Raw genomic sequence first — 27562 nt, 5'->3', positions numbered from 1 at the left:
AAGAGACCCATAGGTTTCGTACAAAATGAGGATGACGACCTTATTTCAGGGTGGTGAACTATTCTTAAAGTGAAATTGTGAAACCACAGCCTATGATGTGGTCACTCCGTCACATCGTGCCACGCGCAGTGTGACCGCTTCTTCCCTCGCGCGTTGTGAGCGCGCTGCTGACGTCACAGTGGGAGTGTTCCCTCAGCAGAAATTAACGGACATCAGCACAATTCTCTCTCAGCGCTCATGTAAGTTCTAACCGCAAAACGTTTATGTTTTTGCCTTCCATATATTTCCAGAGTTAACTCGAAGCCACCGCCGATATGTTGTAGTTCGGTTTGTGGGGCTGGTCATAGTCGGTCAGTTTGTTGGCTGAGCTGTTAGCGAGCTAGTCGGTTTTAGCCTGTGTTGCTGATGACGTTAGCAGCCTAGCCGCGCGATGCTCGCCCAGCGCAGAGCACGCCGCGAGATCAGGTGCAGCAGGTCAGACATCACCGAAACCTGCATCTCACTGCTTCATTAACAGAAATACTAATAGAATATATAATAAACTGTATAGAGTATTGCATTGTAGCATAACGTTCATACAAAAATAACTCTTAATGGGGGATTTGGAAATCACTTTAAATTTATTATTAAAAATACAGAAAACTGAAAATAAAAATATGCATCTTGGAGGTAAATCATAAAGAAGTTAACAAACGCAAAACTTTTATTGTATTTGTTTTCGGTAGATGAAAGTATCGTTCACGTGGATCAATACATGATTTGAAAATTTTGCCCCCAAAAATCTTAATGTTACAGTCAAAAACTAAAGTCAGAATATCTTCATCACCATCGTACAGAAAGTACAAGCATTACGAAAGAGTTGACATGTATGTAAATCTTAAAGGGGACATTTGAAATGAATCTTCCACTTAATATTATATAAATCATTATTTATATTTATATTTAACTAATATGTCAAAACTAAAAATGTACTGCCATTTATGGAACTATATTGCAAATAATAACTATTAATATTGTGGTGGCAGTGGGTCTTTCAGGCAAGGAGTGCTTGTTGGTAAAATGTACTGTAGATCATTTTTAAGTGATAATTTGTAAATGATATAATCACAAACAGACGAATCCACCCACTCGCATGTAAATATCTGATATGTATGTATGCTGCTGATATAAGGCGTGGTGCCACCCAAACAAGCTCATTCGCGTGATCCGATGCTGATGATGCTGTCGGCTGGCTGAGAGACTTTGACAGGCGTTTACATACAGTCTGTAATGTAACTTGCAGCCGGGTTTAAGGGTAGGTCGTTCTTCCTTCCGCTCGAGTGGTTTGAGCGCAATGTTTCCGATTTTTTGTACCAGTCCCTGCTGGTGGTGATCGTGTGCAGCGGCGCGTTATATCGACCATCTAATAGTATTAGCCTGGGTTGGGCGTAAACTGTCCATTTACCAGCTAGCCGGGCAGCTAACTCGGCTAGCAACAGCATCAACGGACAGTTCAGGAAAGGGACCGGATTAATTCAGTCCTCAGCCACATCCGTTTGTCTCACTAAGTGAAATGGGTTTGTATTCATGTTTTAACCCTCTGTGTTACATGTCATGCTGAAATCTGATAGTGACAGCTCGAGTTTATAATGGCACGACGAGAGCGTTAACGTTAGCTTCAGCTTCATTCACTTAGCCAGTCTTATGTGTCTGTGTCAGTTTTTGACAGTCTTTTTGATCACTCCTGGTTTTTGTCTTATGAGCATGTAGGCCTGTTTGACCATCGGATAGACCGCATGCAGCCTCAACCAACCCATCCGGTTGGTTGTAAAACCGTAGTCAACAATCATCTTTGATGTCTTGTTTTCTAAAAGCTTTCTGCTTGAAATTATCACACGTGGTTGTTTGACAGTAAAATGGTTCTCTAGTTATGTATAAATGTATGTAGTAAAATTTGATTGGCTTGTTGTCATTTTTAACACACTAGTGTTAATATACATGATATTAATGTACTGTTTCTGAACAAGTCAGTGTTACTTCACTAAATTATATGCATTTTCACTCTTTTCAGCATGTGATAATGCTACATTTATGAGGGACAAGTTGACTGAAGTCTCAAGAGGACAGTGACACTGAGGGACTGTCATTGTCTATGAGACAGTTCTGGATTTCGTCTTAGATTTATCCTCAGTATCAGATTTCGGTGTTGAGAAGACTGAGCAGGATGACTGGAACTGAAGGTATGGAGAGTTGTTTATGTCATTCATCACATACGGTTTTATTCAGGAACATCTCGCAACAAATATTTAGCAAATTAAGTTATATGCCATCAGATAGATGCATTGAGATTTATAATGCCACTGTTGTTGGGCGTGCTGAGTGTCCTGAATGTCTTGACTGTAGTGGAGTGTATTATTGCTCAAAGGCACACATGCATACAGACAGAGTGACGTGACCTTGGGAAGCTATGAGAATGGCACTGGATAATGGGTACAGAATAAGCTGACCCATTTCAGCCACAGAAAATACAGTGCTTTTGAATTGCGATTTGTTGAACTGCATGCAATATCTAAAATATTTTTTTGATAAATGAGGGCACAGGGCGAAATAAAGACGTTTATTCAGCAGGACAAGTAGTTCAGATTTTCAGTAGCCTATAGCCAGTTTAGCTATTTTTAGCAACAGGCTTATATGTCAGAAATTTAGAAATATTTTAAAAGTATATCTACGCAGTATCACACAAATAAAGGTGCTGTTCTGCTGAATACCTCATAGGCAAATTCTGAAGGCCAAATACTTCATGTATTAGTTCATGAAAAATGAGTGGGATAGTCTTTAAAGTCCCCATGAAATCAAAATTAACCCTATTTACTTTGTTAGCGCATATTACTAGTCTTGTGGTGAACAATTAATCCGTGCAAGAAAATATTTAAAAAAAAATTTTTTTACCATGGTAATCTTTAATCAAAATCTGAAAATGCCCCTCCCCTCTGCATTGGAGGACCTTCTCTGATGACGTAGGTTTGAGGAATTGGTTTGGGCAACGCTTAACCACTCCCCTCAAACCGTTAGTCTGCTATGAGCAGAGATGGAGAGGAGGAGCGCTAGAGTAAAACCCTGCCCTCTGTTCAATATTCCTTTTCACTGGGAAATACGTCATAACACTGGAGAAAAGTCGTTTGCAACTTCCGGTTCACGGGGACTTTAAATTTATCCCATTTAATGCACTGCTGCTACAGCCATACACCTGGCCTGCAGACGGATGTCTAGTCATTGTGTTGCATCTTGCGCTGTATTTCTTGAGTAACCTGTTATGTTTAGTGTGTTTAAGATGCTGTGTCATGTCAAAAATAGTTAGTTCTTTTTTTTTCTTCAAAAATACCACTGTATTTTGTTGGTACAAGTAGCAAAAAGTATCATAGTGAAATTCTGACATTTGGATTAGGTTACTGCTGATTTACATAATATATATTTTTAAATAAGTAAATGGTACTGGAATTCAAAGTAACTTTCCATCTCTAGTCATTAGCTACACATTGTTTGTATTGCAGCATCTTACAGTATTGTATTATTTGTATTGCAGTATATTTATTCATGGAATAGATGCAGTGCTTTTTCCTTTTGGTACAATAAACAGTGTGAAGTCGTTTTTTAACTGGGGATGTATTTTAAGAAACCTATAAATGCATTTTAAAAAGTTATTAAATCCAGTCGCTTGTGCAGTCAAATTGAATTTACAAAATTCGCTTTTTAATCAAATCCAATGATTTATGAATCAAACTGATTCTTAAGTTTTCCTCTAACTCAGCTGCCTGGGAAAGCATGGCACTGTCAACAGCAAGGTCAGGGATTGGTTTCCAGGTAAAGACGCTTTGAATAAAAGCATCTGCTAAATGCATGAATGTAAATTATTATTCTTTGTCAACATAATACTTGTCAACTCTAGAAAGTTTAAGAGCTTTCACTTATTGTACTATGCAACTGTTGGCTTGTTGTGACCTTTTGTGCCACGATGGAGGAGAGTTAAATATCAACTCAAAAATACTAGAACAGACTGGTGACAAAAATGTTGCTCATACAAGTTATTGAAGGTACCATTATTTTTTGAGCTGATAGAACTGTTGTGAGAGCACCCCAGGGTGTTCTTGGGTGTGTGCAGGGCCTGTTAAACTGCTGTTGTGTTGAATATGACTGTGTTATAGAATAGCTGTGCCAGGCATGTGCGTCACTCTGTCACTCGTCTGTTTAATTATGCATGTAGGACACAGACACATCAACACTCCTCTCCTGGTAAAGCTTCACAGACATGACTATTCATTCACAGTACTGTGTGTCACCTTGCTTTCATGCCACTCCCACATCTGCAGGATACTGTGTTTCTTAACTAATTAAGGTCAAGTTTGTTTACTGCTAAACTAGGTGTGGATTAGTTTCCTGCTTTACTATGTGTTGTAGGGCTTTAGTTTAGTCTGGACCAACGTTGACGTGTTTCTCGGTTTCTGTTTGTGGATTGTTGATCTTGGTGTGATTGGGATTTATGTTCTCGATGATTTTTGGCAGTGTCGCCTGTTTGCAAAGGGTAAGAAAAGAGTCGTTTGTATTTTTCCCGGAACACTGAAGATGGTGAGGTTGTGAAGTACTGTATCCACTGGTACAGTGTGCAACAGAAGGATTTTGGATATGACATCCCATTCATTTCATACAAAGTTCCTACATCTTGAAGCTGATTAGATCTTTATTTTATTATATTTTAAATATACATATGTATGCATAGATCAACCCTCTACGCACACCTTGGCAATAGAGTCGCCATTGGCTAGTAAATGTTTTAGTTTACTCGCCATATATGTGATTCTACCAAATTAGCTTATCTTTGCAGAATGGCACAGCTTTTTAAATATCTGAACGTAGACTCTTAACATCAGTCAATCAAGCATTATATTATGATATCATGATAATAAAGCACTATTTAATGATAGAACTTTCAACTAAACCTTGGTAACCATGTATGAATGCATATTTGTCAATTTAACTGAACTTAGAACTGATGGTGGTGCTTAAGATATTGTTAGTCATTCAGTGTTTCTGTAAAAAAAAAAAAAGAAAAGAAAAAAGATAATAGTAATTATTTTTAAAAGATTATAATACTATTACTAAAAACAATATACAATGCACTAAGGATTGATGAGCTGCAGGGTTCATGCAGGGTTCGTTGTCAGCGTTCACTTGAACTGATTTGCTGAAATCAAAACAGGGATGAGCACCAGCCAATGAGATTGCCATTTGCGCATTTGTTCCGCCCACTACCGGAGAAACCGACATATCTTCTGCTTGTTCTTAAACTAAATAATTCCAAATGAACTCTATTATTTTGACAATAAAATACAACAAAGAATATCGTTTACATGTAGCACATTGATTCTGAACACTCTCTCTCTCTCTCTCTCTCTCTCTCTCTCTCTCTCTCTCTCTCTCTCTCTCTCTCTCTCTCTCTCTCTCTCCAGATACGCTGCACATCAATTGAGCTGAATTGAAATAGTATAGATTTTGACAGAGCGAAGCTCTCAAGCGCTCAGTCAGTGTTCAGCGAGTGAAAATATATGCTAAACTTATACTTAGCCTCTAACACACACACTGGCAAGTAAAATCTAAGAATTTATTAGCCAATGGTTATTATAGACATTATAGTGAAGATTTAGTCGCATATGCTAGTGATTTACTCTCATTGTAGAGGGTTGATAAGTGTGTGTGTGTGTGTGCATTGCAAAATATGCATAAGTTAATCACAAAATATGCATGTTTTACTTTACATTAACATGTACATGTATAACTTTAAATAAATGGTTTTATGTCTTCATCATTTTTCATTCGATTGTCATCCGCAATGCTTCATTCATGGGATAGTAGTTATTTCCCTCATTAAAGCCGTTAAGTACACAGTCTTGTATCTTTGTTATTAATTTGATTTTCACATTTTTTTTGTAATGAAGTTAATGACTAACTTTAACAGAGACTTTTTTTTTAAATCCCTATGGGAAAAATACTATTGGAGTAAAGATTGCAAAAAAAAATGGGGGCGGGCTTACACTCTTGAGGAATTTTTTAGTAATCCAAATGAGAATTGAAACCATGGCTGATGAAAAAGTGCTGTACTCTACTGTACTCTATGAAGAGTTGAAATTATTATGGAGTGCTGTGGTAATGCAGTAAGAGAGTTCATGAGTGTTGAAGTAAGCTGAATAAAGAGGATTACTGGCTGTTATTCTCTCCATCTGAGGCCCATCTTAAGCCTGAGCTCCACCGTCAGACTCAACACATCTTGATTCAACACACTTGAAGCTCTGGCTCTGTTTTATAAAGGCTTATTTTAGACTTCCTAATGCTTTTTATGCAACATTCACCCTGTTGTTTCCGCAGGTAATGCACCATGACATCTAATGATGTAATCAAAAATAATGTAATTGTAACCGGAAATGACTCAACTCAGCTGCCAAAATCATACATCGTAATACAAACATGAGCACACCCTTTTTTCATTGTGTGTATCTGTACCATTGAAGTGAATGAGTATCATTTATAATCTGTGTGTCATAATGGGTTGGGTTGAGTCTCATCTCACAACCATTCTTTTCCACAGCCAACCCTAAACTGTGAGCCAGTGGCGGTCAGGCTGGACTAATGGTGAGAGACGCTGTTTATATTTCTCTAAACCTCTGTTAATCTATATCATAATATCTATATAATCTATATAAATGGTATGTCTTTAATTTTTATTATATTGTTGTCCTGAAGAGAGTGTTTTGTCAATCTAAACTGTTTCGAGCATATCCAAAACATAAGCTGGACTAAGTTATAGATGGGTTGCGCTTGATGGATAAATGATTGGTTCAGAGGCCGCCTGGGGTTCTCTCTGCCTCGGTCGGCTCCACTGAGAGTTTGTCACCTTGCCTAAGTTCACTTCTGTGTTTAACAATGCCATTGCCAAACCCATCACTCATCACCTCTACTCACCTTAGCTTTGTGTTAGGGCAGCACGATTAATCGAAATAAAACACAAATTGTGACATGGCTTAGTGCGATTATCAAATCTCAAATTTTAATTCAAAAATATATGCACTGCGTGTTTAAGAGTGAAGCAGTGCACTGTGCTCTAACATGTGAGCAGCTCATTATCCTGTTATTATCCTGGTTTTTGCAGCATCCCAGAACGGCTTGGGATGCAACAGAGCTTGTCCACAAAAGAAAAGCTTCAAGGGCTCCCTGTTGTTTTAAGACAAATCAAAATTAAGACAAATATTAATACTGTAATTTTACCATTGTAATGTGAAATAAATAATATTATATTGTTTCTTAAATACTCCTTATTTTACAGTGAAATATTATAATTGTAATATTTCTTGCTTTATTTTTAGTCGCTTTTTATATTTTTATTTAGTTTTTTTAAAAATGTATATTTTACAGTCATTGATATCACAAAATTTGTCAACAATTGCAACCCTACAAACAAGCACAGCAAACCTGGATTATTATTTTTTTTCACAAACACAATCGGAATTTTTATCAGAAAAATCAGAAATGGATGCCCACTCCCTCAAATCGTGCCGCCCTATATTGCATTTATGCTTCTTACCGTATCCCAGGGGTTTTGATTATGATGATATTAAGGAATTTCTGCAATGATTTTCAATAAGGGGTCTGAAATTGTGTAAAATGCTGTTAAAAAATGTGTTGCTCTAGAAATTCTCTAATGTTGAGCCAGAGACCCTTTGAGCATTTCAGAAATTAGCACCCTCATGTTTTCTTTGTAGTTCTTTCATAACTCATTGCTTGGCAAAACCCATGGCTATAGACTGCTAGTAGTCTGTCAATAGTGATATTGCTAATGTAGTTTTATTTGGTTGGCTCAGAAGCATCAAGGCATGGCTTATTTAATCCATGACCTCTGCCATCACTCTCATTAATATATTGGCGAACATGATCCTGAATGGAAATGAAATCTATCTGCAGCAGACTTTAGATGAAAAAACATCAGCTGCATCTTTTTGTTTCTGAGCCAACCAATGCACTGCTTTTGTGATTTGAGCTCATGTAGTTGTTGCTTTTGTTCCATCGCTTACAGCTGCATGACATAATCCATTTTATTTTCCTTCTGTGGTAGACTAGCATGACTTTGCGCCAAACCACAGATGCATGTATGCTATCAGAGTCCACCTGACTGCTGCCACTCTCTGCTTCCTGGCTTTTGAGACAGCCTATCAGAGGGCTGGTGGAGGCGGGGCTTAGCTAGACCCCACCCCTTTGCTGACCCTCTGAGTGAGACTGGCACCTCCTGATGGACCAGGGTGGTAGCGAGCAGCCTGGGGCCGAGGAGCCAGACTCTGGGGGTCGAGCAGAGCGGGAGGTGAGCAGGAGGGCGTCCGAGCCTGATCACGGCCTGTCCAAAATTACTCACAATGCCTTGGAGAACATGGGTGCGCTGGGCTACGGTCTGAAGCAGTTCTTCCAACCTCAGCGCAGACGCTCGTCCGTCTCGCCACACGACTATGCCTCTTCCTCCATAGGCCCTATCCTTGAGCCCCCAGAAGCGGGGCCAGAGTTGGGGGAAGCGCCTGCCGTCCCTAACTCTGACCCCCACGCTTCCGCCCCCCCTGCAGCTCTGAGCCGCGTGCTGCAGCAGATTCGAGGCCCCCCCATGATGAAGAGAGGGACCAGTCTGCAGAGTCGCCGAAGCAAGGCAGGGGGGGGAGGGGAGCCCCCCCAGAAAGGCAGCCCCCAGATCCACAGGCGCAGTACCCAAGAGACATTGCTGCAGGCAGGACGGCCGCGCTCCTCCTCCACCACTGATACACCCAGCAGCCCAGCTTTGGCAGACATGTTGCTGACCTCGGGGTACCACTCCACTGAAGAGTCTGATCGGGTAAGTGGCACCTGAACGTCACACTTTTGCCAAAGTGATTTCTTCCATGATCACGCTGTGGTCATTGTTGGTAGCAATCATCTTCCAAGGAGATAATTCATTGCATTGACAAAAAAGTTTTGGACAAATATTTAGTGACACTGGACACTATAAAAAAAAAATCTCTGTTATGCTTTAACATGTATTAACATATTTTAATTTCCTTTAAAATCACTTAGTCAGCAGCTCTTTTTTAAATTATTATTGTTATATTCAGTTGTTGTATTTTACAAATTTGGTTTTCTGTGACATTTGGTATAGATTTATGCTTGTCAACTTCTTAAAGGGTACTCTATTATGCCCTTTTTTTACAAGATGTAATATCAGTCTCAGGTGTCCCCAGAATATGTCTGTGAAGTTTAAGCTCAAATTACCCCACTGATCACTTATTATACCATGCTATAAATGCCCCATTTTGGGTGGAGATTCTGTTGCCAGTTGTGGGCAAGGCCTGTTCTACTGTTAGGGTTGGGTATCATTTGGGTTTTTTTCGATACCAGTGCCAAATTGATACTTTTAAAATGGTACTGGTGCCTGACTTTTTTTTTTTTTTTTTTTTTTTTAAGAGAGCCTCAAAACGATGGTGAATGACATCTAATAACGATGTATAATAAAAATAATTAAAATTGAATATATTCAAATTGTAGAGTAGGCTAAATATATAAATATAAATAGTCTAAATACAAAACACAACAAATTTACATAAATTCACAATAAAACCTAAGCCACCTAACCCAAATACAATAATTTAACACTAAAAAACACTACAGCACTAATAACAGCAACGTAGTCTGCATTCGGTATGCTACAAACCAGCTTTAAATGTCAGCAATTCTTTTTACATTTTTTGCCTTCTCTGGTCAAATACGACAAATAAATAAAACCAAATAAATACGTTATTTTAGAACGCATCACTTGAAATGCAGTGACGCGAAACCCCTCGTAGAAGAACGCAGTCATTTACAACTGACAATGAGCGCTCATCAGGATCAACTGAAGGCTGGATTTTCAGAAGTACGTGAGGTGCGCGGCTCTATTCTTGCAGTAAACTTGCACAACGTTCCTGAATGAATAATTTATTAGATATAAATGTAAAGCCGGTCTGTTATGTATGGACATCGACTTTACATTTTTACACTAAACATGACGCGGAACAAAACGAACAGTGATTGGTTGCGTTATGTCAGTCAGTCCTTGGCTGATATTTTTATTCTTAAAAACATGCAAGTGAATGTGTTTTGTTATTTAAGAAACCTTTATAATGATCATGATTCATGTTAGTTGAACGCACAGTGGGCGCCATGTTAGTATACGCACCGCAGTTCAGAGAATTTTATCTGTCAGATAAACACGTCAATTCATCCACTTCTCCCGAATAGGCTACATTAAAGTAAGTGGCTGGTGAGAAGAATAGAGTCAATTTTATAGTTTCCAACACAATGTGTTTCTAAACCCGTCATCAATTTATAACTGAAAGGATTGTTATTGCCACTTCCAAAGACATCAGTGTGCATTTTTCAAACTATAAATGTTGTTTTGCTAGTACGTATGTGTATTTAAATGTCTGAAACCTAAAATAAAGCTTGTGTGGTTGAAAACACTGAATAGTTGTGATATAATATAACAGCCCTGAGCGCATCTGTCTGGCTCAGCGCCACGCGCGAACGCAGATTTGAATTTAGAAGTTGATGATCAAGCGATTTGAATTCACACCAGTGTGAACGATCGTACTAGCGGTTAACTAGTGATCACATGCGGTAATGATGTTTCTTACGTCCGTTTCGGAGAACCAGAGGGAAATATTTAAACCGACAGCTGAGGCATTTAAGTGGCACCGAAATCTGCGTTTTGATTCGGTCCGTTACATACCGGTTTCTAGGTACCGGTTCCATACCAGGTGCCCGGTTTTGGTACCCAACCCTATCTACTGGTGGTATGTCACAATGGAGTGCATTCCTGAACGGCTCATTTTGAGACACTGTTTCTGATTTATGGGGAAAATATTTTTTTTATCATAATAGGGTGGTTGTGTAGTATATTTTGCTATGAATGCCTTTTCCCATCAAAAGTATTTTTGGAGTTTCTTGTATAATTATATGGGAGATCTTCTCAAACTTGAAAATAATCAGTTAAAAAAATATTATGATACAAAATACTAAATTTCAAATAAATTAAAAATATAAATTTGTGAAAAATGTTTAATAAAAAAAATAAATAAAAAAAATCATTCATTTGTGTTTGGGTCAGTTAAAATGTTGCCTGTTTCCCAAAAGTATCATAACCAAGTAGATTGCAAAACCGCATTAACAGTAAAAAAAATCCTTGCTGTTGAGTTCTAAGTATCCCAGCATGCCTTGCACATACTAGTTATCATTGTGGAGACGTGATCAGTGTTCAATAGGAGGTGATGGTTGTTTGAAAGTAATGGAAAGTCAGATTTGAATTTAACAGCATTAAATTATATATATATATATAAAAAAAAGATTCTGTCTGAAAGAAACCTCCAGGATGGATGGACGGGTTGACGGCATTCACAGGTCAGGAAGCTTGTGTAGCAGGTCACTATGTTCTCTAAGCCTTGCTATATTTAGCCAAGTCTTTGGATGCACTTCAGTTCATGGCGCTTCTGCAGGCAGCATTGAGTATAATGTCAAAATCAATGCATTTGTTTTTTCTTTTTCCAACCAGGATGTAGGATCAGGGTAACTGTTTGCTTTCTTGTGTCTTCAAGGATAGACTCAAGGTTAGGCTAAGTTTGCTCATGCATGATTGGTGCAGCAACTTTATTTAGAAATGCAGTTCGCATAGTTGCAAAACCAGTTACTCTTCTGCTCAGCATTTCTCCATTACTGGATGCATTATGTTGCTGCTTACTCAAAATAGCCATTAGGGTTAATTTACCATGAGAAGTGTTCACCAAGACTACTGTATCTGGAGGGTAATTAACTCTTATAGACATTTCATACTCATAGTACTATGCTTTTAAGCATGCCTTTTTTAACAGCTAAGCATTTTCACCAGATACACTACAGAGTCTGGGTGACTGCCAACGTGTTTCAACTCACCTGTTGTTGGAGAACTTAATGGCGCTATCCTGAATGTTCCTGTCAGGGGAGTGTCCAAACATAAGCTCTGTCATTTATTTCAGATGACTATTTGAGCCTGGCTAGCACAGTAGATGGCATTTATGTGAATTTGCTTGGGATGGTGTGCTTGTTTTTCGTTTTCAAATTGAAAAATGTAAATGCAATTTTTAAATATCATCTGCTATCTCCTATCTGTGGTTACAGTTTAGTTTTTACAGCTTAGTTTGTTGTCAGTGAAACTTGAGGCCAACGTATTTTGTCACAGAGAGGTAAGAGGCTTTAACTCCTTTGTTAATTTAACAGAACTGTGATTCCCAGATAAAGGGGGAGAAAATCCTCTCTTGACCAGTTAGGTGCGAAAAAGGCATCATAAGTCAGCTGTAGTGTCTCTAACAGGCATCATCTGGGTCTTATCGAATGGGCTGTCGTCCACGTGATCGGATCACCTAGTTTTCCTGTGCATGCGTGGCCACATAGCTGTGAAATCTACCCATGTGTCTTATATCAGGTTGCAATAGGGAAACTTATCATTGGCAGTAAACAACCTGACCTTATTGGCAATAATAATTTTTTTTTTTTTCATGATAAAACAATGCTGGTGGAGCTCTTAGCCAGTTTATAATGACCGATGGATGCTTAGATCATCCGTAGCTGTTTATCTACGATCAGTGAAGGCCATATCACTGATAATCTGGTTTCGATTCAGCTGTTAATGGGTTAAGGGACAGAGTTCATTTCATTGCAAGATTGTACTAAAGATTTCACGCTACTAAAGCTTACTTGACTTGTAGTATTAATAATACAAAAAGTACTAAAAGCATGTTAAAAAAACTTTTTTTTTTTTAAATGTTGGTTTCATTTTTCATTTTTCTCAATTGATGATGTGGTGCAGTGTGCCATTCTTTATCAGTGAATGCCCTACATTATCTCAGAACTTTGAGGGCTTTGTCATAGTACAGAGGTCCAAAACGTCAACGTCATTTGACTTGAGATCAATGTAGTCACTCGCATAGTTTAAACGTGGCATGTCTTTCAAGATGGACTGCACTGTAAGTGAACCGTCAATAATGGTAACTTAATCTAATCTTTCTATTCTTTTAGGAAAATAGAGTGCAAAATGTATTATTTTTCTGAAGTTTATTTGTCACTACTCTCTCTAGGGCTGGGTCATCGTCACAGTTCAATACATTGCAGTGCATAATAATAGCATACTTGGTTTGAATGAAACCTTATTTTCATTACTTTTGTGCAACACAGGAAATGCACATAATTAGATGACCTTCATCTTCATTAGTTGAACTGTTGAAAATTATTAGAGATGCACAGATGTTCAAATTCTGATATAATTATTTTCATGTTAGGCCTGATATTAAAATAAAATTTTGTCTGAATTACAAATAAAGCACTAAAATATGATTGTTTTTTTTCTTTCAGATTTGTTAAAGGTTAAATCTGCACAGCACTAAATCTCACTCTTTTCATTGCAACAGGATCGTTTGGAGGTTTTGGGCCCCGCCATGTCTCCCAATGCTCTGTCAACCAGTTCAGACGGTGGTCAGTACGGTGTGGATTCAATGGATGGCACCCCGGACCCTCAGCGCACCAAGCAGGCCATCGCTCAGCTACAGCAAAAGATCCTCAAACTCACAGAGCAGATCAAAATCGAACAAACGGCAAGAGACGACAATGTAGCCGAGTACCTGAAGCTGGCCAACAATGCAGACAAACAGCAGAGTGCTCGCATCAAGCAAGTGTTCGAGAAGAAGAACCAGAAGTCTGCACAGACCATCCAGCAGCTGCAGAGGAAGCTGGAGCATTACCACCGCAAGCTCAGAGAGGTTGAGCACAATGGAATACCACGCCAGCCCAAAGATGTCCTGCGAGACATGCAACAGGGTCTGAAGGACGTGGGTGCCAAGGTAAAGGCCGCCCCATTTCTTTACAGTTTGGTACATTGAAGGATGTGTTTAGAAGTTTTTGGAGTAGATGTGTGCTGATCTGAAATGTTTTCATTTATTTTAGGGGATCAAACAGGACTTTTTAAGTTTTTCGTATGACACAGGCAGTGTAGACCAGTCTTGTACTCTGTCAGCAAGCCAGGTTTGGATCTTTTTGGTGATTGAAAGAGCTTAATGAAACATTGGTTTAACATAACCATTTTAAATTATGGAATCAAAAGAATGATCATGTTTAGTCACTAGCTCTCTTCTCAAACCTAGTGATCTCTTTTCTGAAACCTAGTGAGCTCTCTTCTCAAACCTAGTGAGCTCTCTTCTCAAACCTAGTGAGCTGTCTTGCTGCCTACACCATACATATGCAGTTGCCTTCTAAAGGCTGGAATACTATTGCCAAGATTGTATCCCCGATTTGCAGTCTGGACAAGTTGACGCTAGTTGCTGAAAGTCAGAGCTAGTCTGTGAATTTTGGGCAGTCAGAGTTGACAGATTTCGCAGAAAATTGCATAGTGCATGATGGACAGATCATTTTTTTAGCTTCAGACTATGATTCTGTCCAGTCTGAAGAAATCAAATGTGAGTGATATTTTGGGCAGATGTTAGAACACATATTAGCTGTGTCTGAAACCGCTCCCTATCCACTATATAGTGCACTATATGGGGTGTCGGCCATTTTATAGTGGTGTCCGATTCTGAGTAAAAGACATCATTCCCTACATTCATTCACTACTTTTACCCACAATCCTCTCTGAATTCGATTGTACATTCGATGTACACTTGCTGAAGCACTATTTCCCACAATCCAATGCGGAGAGGACTGCAAGTTTAAACCAGAGATGACTTTACAGCTTTCTTATTTCTGCTTAAACATTTATTTCATGCTAGTTTTAGGGTTTTGTTTTTTTATAACTTTTTTCATTAATCATTGCGCGAATAAAACATATTAAAATGTAGAGACAATATTATATAGATGAATTTAAAATTTAAATGAAATTATATTAATAAGGTAAATTATATTATTTTATTATTCAAATATATTATTTAGGCATTAGCTCAATTTAATGTGTTTTACTAATAGCCAGGTGTTTTAATAATTTGTGGCATTGTTGTTAACTCGTTAAACTGAACGGAAGAGATGATAATTTGGTGGATGATTTAAAAATATTCGTTAATCATCTGTAGCTGCGTATTCATTCGAATGTAATCATAACGGTTGCCTAAGGGCGCTCAACGACCACTTCATCTGTGAGCGTGAGAGTTTCTAACAATTTCAATCGATGAAACTACAAAGCTGGCACGGAGGAATATATAATTACAAAATAAAGTCATAATGATTGTTATTGTTGTTAATATTATTTTAAAGTAAGTAACATAAAGGATTTAGGAGTTAAAAGGAGTTTTGTCACTACGTGTGACGAAGCCGTTTCTGCGACAGCTCCAGCTCTCGGACACACTGTGTACGTCACTGTCCGAATTCACTCACTTCATTTCGTTCACTCCTTGCAGATATAGTGCACTCAAATGACATACACTATATAGGGATTAGTGAATGAGTGAACGAGTGAGCGGTTTCGGACACAGCTATTGTTTTCTTTTGCCATATGCCAATGACTTGCGTCTCCCACCAACAAGGCGCATGTTTCTGTGTGAGTTTGTTGTGTTGTATGTGATCCTCGGTCGTTTATTGCATGATGCCCAGTTTTTCTCTGTAAAGATTTACAAAGTTGGCAAGTGTATGTCTAGTGTTTTAGATTTGAAAAGTTGTGTAGTGTATTCCAGTTTAGAACCTCATAAGTGACTGATTTTGAAACGCGTTACATAGATAGCAACTAGGTTGTTAGAACCCTGAAATGAACCATGTAAAAACTATTCAACTATTTCTGCCACAATACCATGGTTACAGTTAGCATTACTACATTAAATCTATGGTGAATGTTGGTGATTTGTGGACTGGAAAGCCTTCTATAACTTGTCATTCATGGCACAATGCTTCTCCTGGTTTCCACGTCAGCGCTGTTTGATCTGATATGGTTTAACAGAGAATTCTGCGCTGAATTTGAATGCTTAGTTCTCACTATATCTCGCAGTGATGTTAATTCTGCAGCAAATTCAATCGCTTTGTCACTGGACCTTCCAGCGCTGTGCAGTAATGGTGTCGCGTGATGAAAGATCGGCCCGCTAGTATCTGTTCTGAGATACAATACGTTGTCTGTTATTGGTCCGAGCTGATAAACGGCCCGCGCTACACAGCTCAAAAGACATTACAATACTGCATGTATTGTTCTGCTTTCATTCCGCTTGCAGTTTGATCAGTTTCTCATATGCAACAGAAATGGCAGCTCTTATCAGTTGGGCAACGTGGTGGTGGTTCCAGTACGACCTCTAACAAAATGTAGTCGCACCCTAGGTAAAAAGGTTGTATGGCAATGACTTGCGATAACTGAATGATTTTAATACTTAAAAAAAGTTGTGAAAAGTAACTGCAGATAGCTGAGAATTCTGGCATTGCATTGTATGAGAAGGATTTAATGTTACCTTTTGTAATGTTTCTGCCTACCTTTCGGAACGGCCTACGTTTTGGAAGCGTGCCTATGGAGCTTTAAAATGCTTTCTGGGTAGGCGGCTCACTAGCTTTTGGAATAGAGCTTTGTTACCACTGTTTCCCTATTAGTTATTCTTTACTTTACAGGCACATTGGACCAGTTTACAATCCTAAAATAAAAACAAATCTCAGACTTTTAGCCTTTTTTGCCACTTCAAGTGACCGTGATTTTCATGTCACTCATTTAAAGACAAAACCTATCCAGATAGGAAGTCCAATTGACACTGATAAATGTATTTGACTAAATTATGCTTTTTTCGCTCAGGTAACCGGTGGCCTCTCCAGTATCTCTCAAGCCACTCACTCCGCCGCAGGAGCAGTCGTGTCCAAACCTCGTGAGTTTGCCTCTCTTATCCGCAACAAATTTGGAAGTGCAGACAACATCTCTTCCCTAAAAGATTCTCTGGATGAACAGCAAGGGGATGAGCCTGTAACAAGTACAGGGATGGCAGGCACTAGGACCCCAGGACCTGGGCAGCTGCAGTCCAGCCCAAAATATGGAAGTGAGGAAGACTGCTCCAGCGCTACTTCAGGGTCCGCAGGAGCAAATAGCACCACAGGGGCTCCCGGAGGGCCTCCGAGCTCAAAGGGTAATACACTGGAGCATGGCCAGAGCTCTGGCTTTGATGCTCTGCTGCATGAGATCCAGGAACTGAAGGACAACCAGAATCGACTAGAAGAATCATTTGAAGACCTAAAGACTCACTATCACAGAGACTACACAGATATCATGCAGGCTCTGCAAGAGGAGAGATTCAGGTACACGTTACTATAGAAACTGACTCTACTGGCACTAATAAGTGGTCTATGTAGGTTTCAAAGGTTTGTATGGATTTGGAAGGTTTCACCGTCAAAACAGTATGCTTGTTTAGAAAGTGTTGGAAAGGATGATTATGGTATTGTCTGGCCTTTTAAGCCCCTTTCTTGAATTTATATGTTGCTTTACCTTGTTTTGTTTGTACATGTGTAGGTGTGAACGTTTAGAGGAGCAGTTGAATGATTTAACAGAACTGCATCAAAATGAGATTCTCAACTTGAAGCAAGAGCTGGCCAGCATGGAGGAGAAAATCGCTTACCAGTCTTATGAAAGAGCCAGAGACATACAGGTACTTAAGTCCAACATCATTTATACTTATATTATTTGCTTTTATTTGTAGGTTTTCAGTTTTCATTTTAATTTAATTTGTTATGGAAAAATAAGGTGAATAAAATGATTTAACGCACCCCCACCGCCCCAGACCTATGTAGGTCATCTTACATTTCATACAGTTGATTGGTGACGAACATGATGCAGGGCAACAGCTCACTGCGTGATATAGCCTATAGAATGCAGTAAGAAGGCCAATGAAATTCAAGATATCCAGGCAAAAATGCCTCTGTATGATTTTTTTGTATCATATTTATATCAAATGATATAGTTAATCAAGATCACATTGATTTTATACAGCAGTTCAATGAATAAGAAGTTAATATTGTTCTATTTTAGACACAATATTTTCTGCTTTGTTATTATCTCAATTTTGCCAACAAAAATATTACCTGTAAAGCCGCAACAGAGTGGTTGTGCATCTCCGAGCAACATATGAAAAGATGTAATTGAAAGTAATTTCATATTTTGGGAATAGTTAGCCCAAAAATGAAAATTCTGTTTATTTACATTTACTCATCCTTATATTGTTTCAAACCTGTATGACTTTCTTTTGCGTAACATAAAAGAAGATCTTTTGAAGAATGTTGGTAACCAAACTCTTTTGGTCTGTAAATATATCTAAATACCAATTCACTGATCACATCATGGCCATTGAAGCCCAAACATTTATGTGTAATTTATGTGTAATAAATTATTTTGAATCAAATAAAATATTTCTTTCTAAAGCTATTTTTTGTCATGTCTACATTTCTTATTTAACACAATAATGAATTTAAATTATCTTTTGGGGGTAATTTTTCAGCCAAATTTGATGCGATTAATTTGCAAATCAATTAATAAATCAATTAATTAATTGGCACATAATTTAATTATTTAGATTTAAAAAAATGTATTCTCTTGACAGCCCTAATTATTTATAATAATATAGTATTAGGGTTGTCAATCTAATTAATTGGTAATCGCACATCGAATTTGCATGAGAAATTCTTATTTATTGAACTGCTGTTAAAAATCAATATCACATTTGTACTCGTGTGATATTGCTTAACTGTATCATATGATATAAATACAAGACAACAAAAATCATAGAGGGATTTTTGCCCTGATATCTTGAATTTTTGGGGCCTTCTTACTGCATTCTATAGGCTACATCACGCAGCAAGCTGTTGCCCTGCATCACGTTCGTCACCAAACAACTGTATGAAATCTAAGAAGACCAGTACATGGGTCTAGGGTGAGGTGGGTGTTAAATCATCTTAACGCATTATTTTCTCATAAGTAATTAATTAAATTAACTTGATAAATCAACAGTCAACTTTTTTTGTAATGCTAGTACTACAACTTGAACTTAGCCAAGACATCATTTCTAATTTTAATTTATATAAGAAGCTTTTTATCTAATATTTAAATTTTATTTTATTTCAGTTAATAAAAACTATTTAAATAGTAAATAGCTTTAGTTTTAGTTAATATCAACAGCATCCAACATGCACATGAAACATTGGATGGTAAACATTTAGAGATATTTAAGTGAAATAGATCAGATGTTGTAAATATTGCTAGGAGATTTATTTGATAGTATTTTAGGAATGCATTTGCAATGTGAGCAAACCGGTCTCAAATCTAGTTATTTTAACGGTGGAAATGTCCTGAATAAACATTACCGTATTATAAAAATACTAGGGCTGTCACGATTCCTCAATTAAATTTGAGTACTTGTTTTAAAATTTAAATAAAAACCTTGATTGCAATTTACCTGTGAGTAACACATTAAGCGCATTATTAGACCGTTTTCTAAGGCTGCACAATGTATTAAAACCATTTTAAAAAACATACTACAGGCATATATATTAATAAAGGTATATATGCCCCGTGGGTTTAAAGTCCCTCTGTGGTGAAAATCAAGCTTTTAATGTTGTTTTAATGTCTATGTGGTGTTTTTAATATGCTTTAGCAAATTCATAAGTCAACACCATTGCTGAGTATTTTCTCTGTAAAACTGCAATGAACCAAAGGCAGTCTCAAAAACGCGGTTTGAAATCGCTGGTCTAATCGACCTTGTAACCAATCACGAGTGAATCTGAGCTGGTGTGCATGAGTGGAGGTGGGGCTAATTTGCATATTCATAGCACCACATATACTAAATGAGGCAAGGGTGTAGAGTTACATTCAAGCTATTTTAAGGCATGAAGAAATTTTTTTTCAAGGAAAAAAAAAATTTAAATATGTAATTTTGGTGATCAAAGATGAGTTTTAAGGAATAAAATTGACTACAGGGGGACTTTAATATATGCTCTGTATTTATTTATTTGCATGTAGGTTACATGCGTCATACATGCGTTACATGTGTGTCTCAAACTCCATCTATGCATGTGCTGACTTTGGGTTGCTATAATGTTCATGTGGAAACGCAATGTGCGCCATTTCATCAGATTTGTAAGGTAAATCATTTATAAACCTACGCCAACACAGGATATTATTGTTTCTAACTATGCAAACTGTTCATTGCGATTTCAAAATAAGTTTAAACCCTCGCTCTGAGTTTGCATGTTTTGATGTCCACATATTCTTGTTCAAGAAATTACAGTGGATGTAGCATTTCTATCATAAACAAGAGGCCTAATATTAAAGATCAAGTAAACATTTGAATTAAATGTCGTTTGGCCAAAATTAAACAAGGATTTGATCTGCTGTAAAATGCATAATGCATAATCTACATAAGATGATTGTTTATATTATGTTGTTCTATGAAACCATATGATTACTTGCTTTTGATACTTCATTTGAACCAAATAGTATTGCCTCATTGTTATTATATTTGTATTTGTTATTGTATAAGTTATATTAAAGGCTACGGTCTTTGCTAAGGTACATTTTTATTACCACAAAAAGATTATCCGATTAATCGTCAAAAAAAAAAATCGACCGATTACTCCGATGAATATAAACATTTTGATTAATCAAATATATTTTACAAAACTGTCCCAAGATTTTTTTAAACTTTTTTTTTTTTTAGGGCCTGTTTACATCTGGTCACTTGTGCGTTTTTACTGATCGCATAACATGCATCTCCGCAAAACAAATATAAATCCGAACTTCAATTCCTGCAGTAAATGCAAATCTAACGTATTTCACGCCAACTAAAGCAATAGATATGAGCTGCATTTTATTTATCATCAGCGAATTTCAAGATCAAAGACAGCAATAGGAGAGAAAGCGCCATCAGCACTGTTAGGATAATTTAGGCCTTGTCCACACAGACACGGGTATTTTTTATAACCGTGACTTTTTTTACGCGGTTCGGCCGTTCGTCCACACGGAAACGCAGTATCAGGTCACTGAAACCGAACATTTTTGAAAACCCCTTCCAGGGTGAGGAAAACGGCAGTTGCAGTGTTGTCGTGTAGACAGTAAAACCGGGGTTTTTGCTTCTGATTCAGGCTTCTGATTGGCCAACGTGGCTTTACGATTAGGGTTATATCGCCACCTGCTGGTGTGGCATGCTCTTGACAGCGCTTGATAGCGTGTTTTTGCGTTTTCATGTAGGCAGAGATTTCTTTTAAACCGAGCATGTGTGGACGGGATTTTTTTTTAAAACGCAGGAGGAAAAACTCTGGTTATAAAAATACCCGTGTCCGTGTGGACTAGGCCTTAGTGTCACTACTTTAATGAAGATGATTGTGTGTTGACCGTCTGTGACTTGCTTTCAGTTTCATTTGCGGCAGTTTGTGTGTTGCCTTGCTAAAGAGATACTCAGCTACTCGTCTGTGGTGATCCTTGTTGGAGCAGCGCTGTCATATTTAGCTATAACATGTTATATATAGCCTATAACACTCTCACACGTTTTTTCTTTTTTTTTTTTTTTTTCTTTTTGGGGAGTAGTAAAATGTACATATGTGGTTTCAACAACCAGATGCATTTACACTTGTCCAGTTTCGTTTGGAATGTGTCTCAAACTACCTCCTGAAGTGGTTTGAACGGTCGGATTTAAATACATCTCGAAAGCATTTCAGAAGTTATATACACCTGGTCTTTTCACATTCTAATAGCTTTCCGATCATAGAAAACACAGGTGTAAAAAGGCCCTTAGATCTGGCATAAGAACTTTTAAGTGAAACGAGAGAATGCTAATGCTGAGATATCTGATGGGAAAGAACATTAGCTGTTATCATTAAGCTATTTTGAATTGATCTGATGGACAACGTTTAGTCTTCTAATTCAGTTTTCATAATGAAAGCCATATGCGACTCACTCTCAGTCCTCTTCGAGGGCTTATGTTTAATATTATGCAGCTAAAATGTACATGTTCTTCTCTGTTACCCATCACTATCAGTCGAGTCTTGCATTAACTGGAATGGAGGTTGTTTATCAGCTGCACTAGCATCATGTTATCTTTCTCTTAAGCTGGCTTTCAGCTATCTCCAGCATTCATGTATGATTTTCAAATGTCATCCCTGAGTGGCAGTTACACAGAAACGTATTGGCCATGACGCAGCTGTCAACCTCAGCTTGTTCACCATGGTAAAGTAAATAAATAATGAATGTATATATCCACACAAAACAACTGACTGGCAATACATCTAAAAGAAACACAAGTTTTTTAGGGTTAATCAATGTAAATAATTATTTCATTGTAAAATATTTGTTTAGTATATGATTCATAACCGCCCATTTTACAGAAATGGTTTTAAAGATGTTTTAGTATTTAAAAACATATGGGTAATTCTCATCTCATGTTGATGGTTTTGATTAGAATACATAAAATCTAGTCAGGCAGTCGCATATGGCTTAGGTGCAAAAGTAAAAATATTTTAAGCACATGAGATCCAAAAATTCTGCATACTCGTATGATTGGAACTCCACGCAGCATCCATACTTCTCTCATTTTGGAAATGGATGACTTCCAGTGTGTCATTTGTCAGAGATGGTGAAAAGGCGGCTTTGCTCATAACATCTTTCTCGCTCTGTTCCTGTAGGAGGCGCTGGAGGCCTGTCAGACGCGCATCTCTAAGATGGAGCTTCAACAGCAGCAACAACAAGTGGTTCAGTTGGAAGGTTTGGAAAACGCCACAGCACGCACTTTACTCGGCAAACTCATCAACGTGCTGCTGGCCGTCATGGCGGTACTCCTAGTGTTCGTCTCGACGGTCGCAAATTGTGTTGTACCACTGATGAAAACACGTAGCCGTACACTTTCCACATTGCTCCTTGTCATAATCTTGGCTTTCTTGTGGCGGAATTGGGAAGCCATGTCGCAGTACCTGGACCGATTCCTGCTGCACCCCAGATGACCTGCAGGGGCGCTGCTGTTTTTGTCATTTCATGAAGGGACTGGAGGGTGGGAATTCAAAGATTTTGATTCAAAGATGGAGACTAACACTGCCTCAGTTGCACTTAGTACGGAGGGATGAAGGGATGCAGCACAAGAGTGGTGGACGGACAAATCCTACAACCTCTTTATCTCGGTTTTTTTTTTTTTTCTCAACGAAAGAGTGAATTTGTTTACATTTTGATGATCTCTTTCTGTCTACATGAAGCTGTATTGCTGAGTTTCCTATTATTTGTTGTTGGAAATGATGCAAGTTGTGTTGTTCATTGTTCTCGTAATTGTTAGGTTATACATTTATGCAATTTCCTGAGTGTTGAGTTGCATTGACTTGACGAGTGGTTTTAACATGCACTGGATGGAGATCTCTCTCCTCGTTTTTAATACCATAGTAACTGATCGTTGCCCTCCTAACTTTAAACTGTTATTCATTTCTTTTAGTCTCTTCTACTGTTGTCTCACTCTTTCTCATACATGCATCTTTAACTCGGTTCATTTCCTGTGCTCATTGCTTCACTCACTCTTCACTCAAAACCGTTTGCTGCTGTTTGGACTTCACTGCAGTTGTTGCTGATTGAAGGAAAAGATGGATTCTGGTGGAGAGGAGGCATCTGGAGTTTGACCGAATGGGGTGAGCCAAGTCGGCCCCTCTTCATCTCCGGCCCAATGCCCTCCTAGAGGCACAGTCCCCTGGTATATGAACAGAACGAACATACTTGAAGAGCTAGAAATGCTCAAAGACTCTCAGTGCTTCCGTACTGTTTCTTATAGTGACGATGAAATAGTCCTTTTTATTTTTTTTTTATTTTTTAAAATGAAATTAATAAACACGCTGTTTTAAAATTGCAATGTCGCGTGATTGAATATTTGTGTTCCTATAGAGTTGTAATGCACCCAGAGTGCAGAAATGTTGTGCTTTCACTTTGCAGATTACAGAGATGATTGTTTTATCATGCATCTGGTTATGATTTTTACATAAGCAAGCTATTTCATTTGAGCTGAAATGTGTTAATTATATATGTGCATTTTCTCGCCAGACAGAAAGGTGCAGACATCCAGTTCTTGTAAGTATGCAGGGTTTTTGTTAAAATTATTCATATTAACACTTCTGTTATTGTGCAGTAGGCAGTGTCATCTTTTTAAAATTGTATCTTGGGGTTTGGTTTAGACATAATAATAAATATTATTGTATAATTTGGCTTTAATAAGTAGTTTATTCTTAAAGGATCATGAAACCCTAAAACATTTTTTTTGGATGTTAACAGTTATATACAGGTTCCACGCAGTAATAGCACTCAACAAGTAGACATGTGGAAACTGGCTATTTTTGCGTTTTCTGCTATTTTATTCTTATGGTTTAAAAAAAAATAAAAAATACATTGCTGAGGAAATGTGAGGTATATGCTTTAGCTCGGACTCCTCGGAGTGGTGATTGGCTGTTATGGCTGGAGTATACGCGTCTACGTCATCAGTTCCTGAGCTTTTATCCACATTATTCATGAGAAAGAACTCCAATCACTGCGCTGTATTATGCATAAGCTATTTTATCACTATGCATGAGACAGCATCACTGCTCTTGTCTGTTTAACCCTCATTGTTGTCATTCAGAGACATGGGTCGTAAGTGTGTTTCCTCGATGCGAAAACTCAAAAGCATTGTTTGCGTTTCCCCGTTGCCAGAGCTGAAGTTTGGGTTCAGGCTGGTTTGTTGTGGTGTACCAACACTCATGGGAAATATGTTTGTAACAAACATTTTACACCGGAAAGCTTTGTGAATTTCGGACTGGTAGAATCCGGGTTTGCCGATCGCCTCCTTTTAAAGGGATACTCCACTTTTTTTTGGAAATAGGCTCATTTTACAACTCCCCCAGAGTTAAACAGTTGAGTTTTACCGTTTTCGAATCCATTCAGCCGAACTCTGGGTCTGGCGGTACCACTTTTAGCATAGCTTAGCATAGATCATTGAATCGGACAAGACCATTAGCATCTCTCTCAAAAAATGACCAAAGAGTTTCGATATTTTTCCTATTTAAAACTTGACTCTTCTGTAGTTACATCGTGTACTAAGACCGACGGAAAATGAAAAGTTGCGGTTTTCTAGGCTGATATGGCTAGGAACTATACTCTCATTCCTGCGTAATAATCAAGAAACTTTGCTGCCGTACCATTGGTGCAACAGGCGTAATGATATGACACAGCGCCTGAAAATAGTCCCCAGCTCGGTAACTTCCAACGTGACCGGTTTGTGTTTGTGTAGTTTCAGCCGGCAAATTAGGTAAAGTTAGTGGATTTTCCTGTGCGATTAGCCATGGTTCTGTGCGTAGTAAAGGGCTGTGATAGTAAGTCGAGGGGATACTTTACCGGCGTCATGTTTCACAGAATACCAGTGAACAACAAGGAACTAAACAATCAATGGTTGGCTGCTCTGAACATTGATCTCAAAACACCGGTAGAATCGATCAAGAAATGGCGTGTTTGCTCAGAGCATTTTGGACCAGATGACTATAAAGAAAACAAGGACAGTACGGTACGGCGTCTAAAGGATACGGCCATCCCAACCATCTTCAGAGTACATACAGGTCCAAGTGTACCATGGTCATCACCCATGGCTGTAAGTATAACATTATTATTTTAGGTAACTTAGCTTGAACGACCAGATTGAAAAAGCACTGCTGTTGTCTTTAGCTAAGTTACCTGGTCCCACTCGCTACAACACAGGCACTCACTTTCGGTCGGCATGGGTTGGCAAGCCCCACACTTGCACCACCAGTTCGAATTTGCTCTCCTCCTCCCTTCTGCCCCAGTCTGTTCAGCCATACTTTCTTGCCTTTCACGTTCCAAAAGCTCATCTTCAGTGTCTTCATCTTACGATTCAAATAGATACGATTCAGGATCTGCAGCACCAAAGTAAATGGCTTCTGAATCGTCTCTCGCAAATGTCTCCATGGTTACAAGGCACGCTCCCTGTGCAAGCAGGTTGTCACGTTGGTTATGTTGACGGAAGTTAGCCTATTTTCAGGCGCTGCGTCATATCATTACGCCTGTTGCACCAATGGTACGGCAGCAAAGTTTCTTGATTATTACGCAGGAATGAGAGTATAGTTCCTAGCCATATCGGCCTAGAAAATCGCAACTTTTCATTTTCCGTCGGTCTTAGTACACGATGTAACTACAGAAGTGTCAAGTTTTAAATAGGAAAAATACCGAAACTCTTTGGTCATTTTTTGAGAGAGATGCTAACGGTCTAATCAGATTCAATGATCTATGCTACGCTTTGCTAAAACAATGTGCTACCGAAAACGGTAAAACTCAACGGTTTAACTCTAGGGGAGTATATTTCCAAAAAAAAAAGTGGAGTGTTCCTTTAAAGACTGATATTATACAGAGATAATACTTTCCTTACAAAGAGTGATATTAAAACACATTTTAGGTTTAATGTTAAGAAATGTGCATTGTGTAATCAAGAAGTACTCCAAATAAAGTTTAACTATAATATTTATACCAGTAAGTCTCAGTAAATATGTTAATGGATTTGCAGTATAGTGTGAAATAAATGTATTTTAATTACATTTTGGTTTAGTTTTTACCAGTGTCTTAATGAAAAAAAAAAAAAAAAAAAATATATATATATATATATATATATATATATATATATATATATATATATATATATATATATATATATATATTAAGCTGTTATTGTAGTAGTTTCTAAATCCAGAAAGTGCTTCGGAAAAAACTCTATATTCACAAAATGCTTGAACTTAGGGCTTTAAAGAACAGTTAAACAAAGCGCTAGAATCAGCAGCAAAGGATCCTAGATCTGCCACTGGTCTGTGGTTCTCAAACCAGGAGCAGCCTTACCACTGCACATTTTGTATGTCTCCCTTATCTGACACACCGACTTCAGGTCTTGCAGTCTCTACTAATGAGCTTATGAGTTGAATCAATTGAATTTGTGCTAGATAAGGGATACATACAAAATGTGCAGTGTTGGGTTTGGACAGGTTTAAAAAACCCTGGCCTATAGTATGCATCTGTATCATCTGCTCATGACACAAAAGTAACTACGCATATAGGGTCATGACAATAAGTCATGTAGCCTACTCACTAATACATGCATTTTTAGTGTTGCTCTGAATGACTGTTTGAAAAGATTTTTCTATGCTATTGTTTTTGTTCCACCTGAATGAAGCTAAAGCTTTAGGTGGGTAAAGTTTGTTCTTTGTAATGGTGCAATTGCAGGGCTTGTTTGGAATTATGGAAGGTGTGCGATTATGCCATAGTACGTTTACCGAGAGAGTGCAACTGAAGAAAACACGTAAATAGAAAAAAACAACAGCAAATTACGATCAGGATATTAAAATAAATAATTAATAAATTAAAAACTCACCTTACAGGTCATCTACAACACCACAGACGAGTATTGAACAATAAGCGGTCCCAGACAGGTTCGTCACTTGTTGGGGTCCTCTTGAAACATTGCTATTTTGCGAGGGCCCTTTCATC

General features: G+C 38.0%; 1 protein-coding gene across 7 annotated transcripts; it reads left to right on the top strand.

Annotated features, from left to right (window-relative positions):
* The first annotated feature begins 154 nt into the window (after positions 1 to 154).
* On the top strand, positions 155 to 23903 carry tmcc1b (transmembrane and coiled-coil domain family 1b). Of its 7 annotated transcripts, none has more exons than XM_084100990.1 (9): positions 155 to 239; positions 2051 to 2219; positions 6617 to 6660; positions 8634 to 8896; positions 13512 to 13940; positions 14044 to 14121; positions 16844 to 17337; positions 17549 to 17684; positions 22705 to 23903. In XM_084100990.1, exons 4-9 carry the CDS (start codon positions 8672 to 8674, stop codon positions 23017 to 23019), a joined length of 1677 nt encoding a protein of 558 aa, XP_083957116.1. In that variant the 5' UTR covers positions 155 to 239; positions 2051 to 2219; positions 6617 to 6660; positions 8634 to 8671; the 3' UTR covers positions 23020 to 23903. The 7 variants fall into 7 exon arrangements, with proteins under 7 accessions (XP_083957116.1, XP_083957113.1, XP_083957118.1 ...); XM_084100987.1 differs by having other exon boundaries at positions 8138 to 8896; XM_084100992.1 differs by lacking the exon at positions 14044 to 14121.
* Positions 23904 to 27562: the final 3659 nt, after the last annotated feature.

The sequence above is a fragment of the Abramis brama genome (genome assembly GCF_963993115.1).
Source record: "Abramis brama genome assembly, chromosome: 23".
Taxonomy (NCBI): domain Eukaryota; kingdom Metazoa; phylum Chordata; class Actinopteri; order Cypriniformes; family Leuciscidae; genus Abramis; species Abramis brama.
Note: the sequence above shows the minus strand (reverse complement) of the source record. Positions and strands in the feature narration are given on the sequence as shown.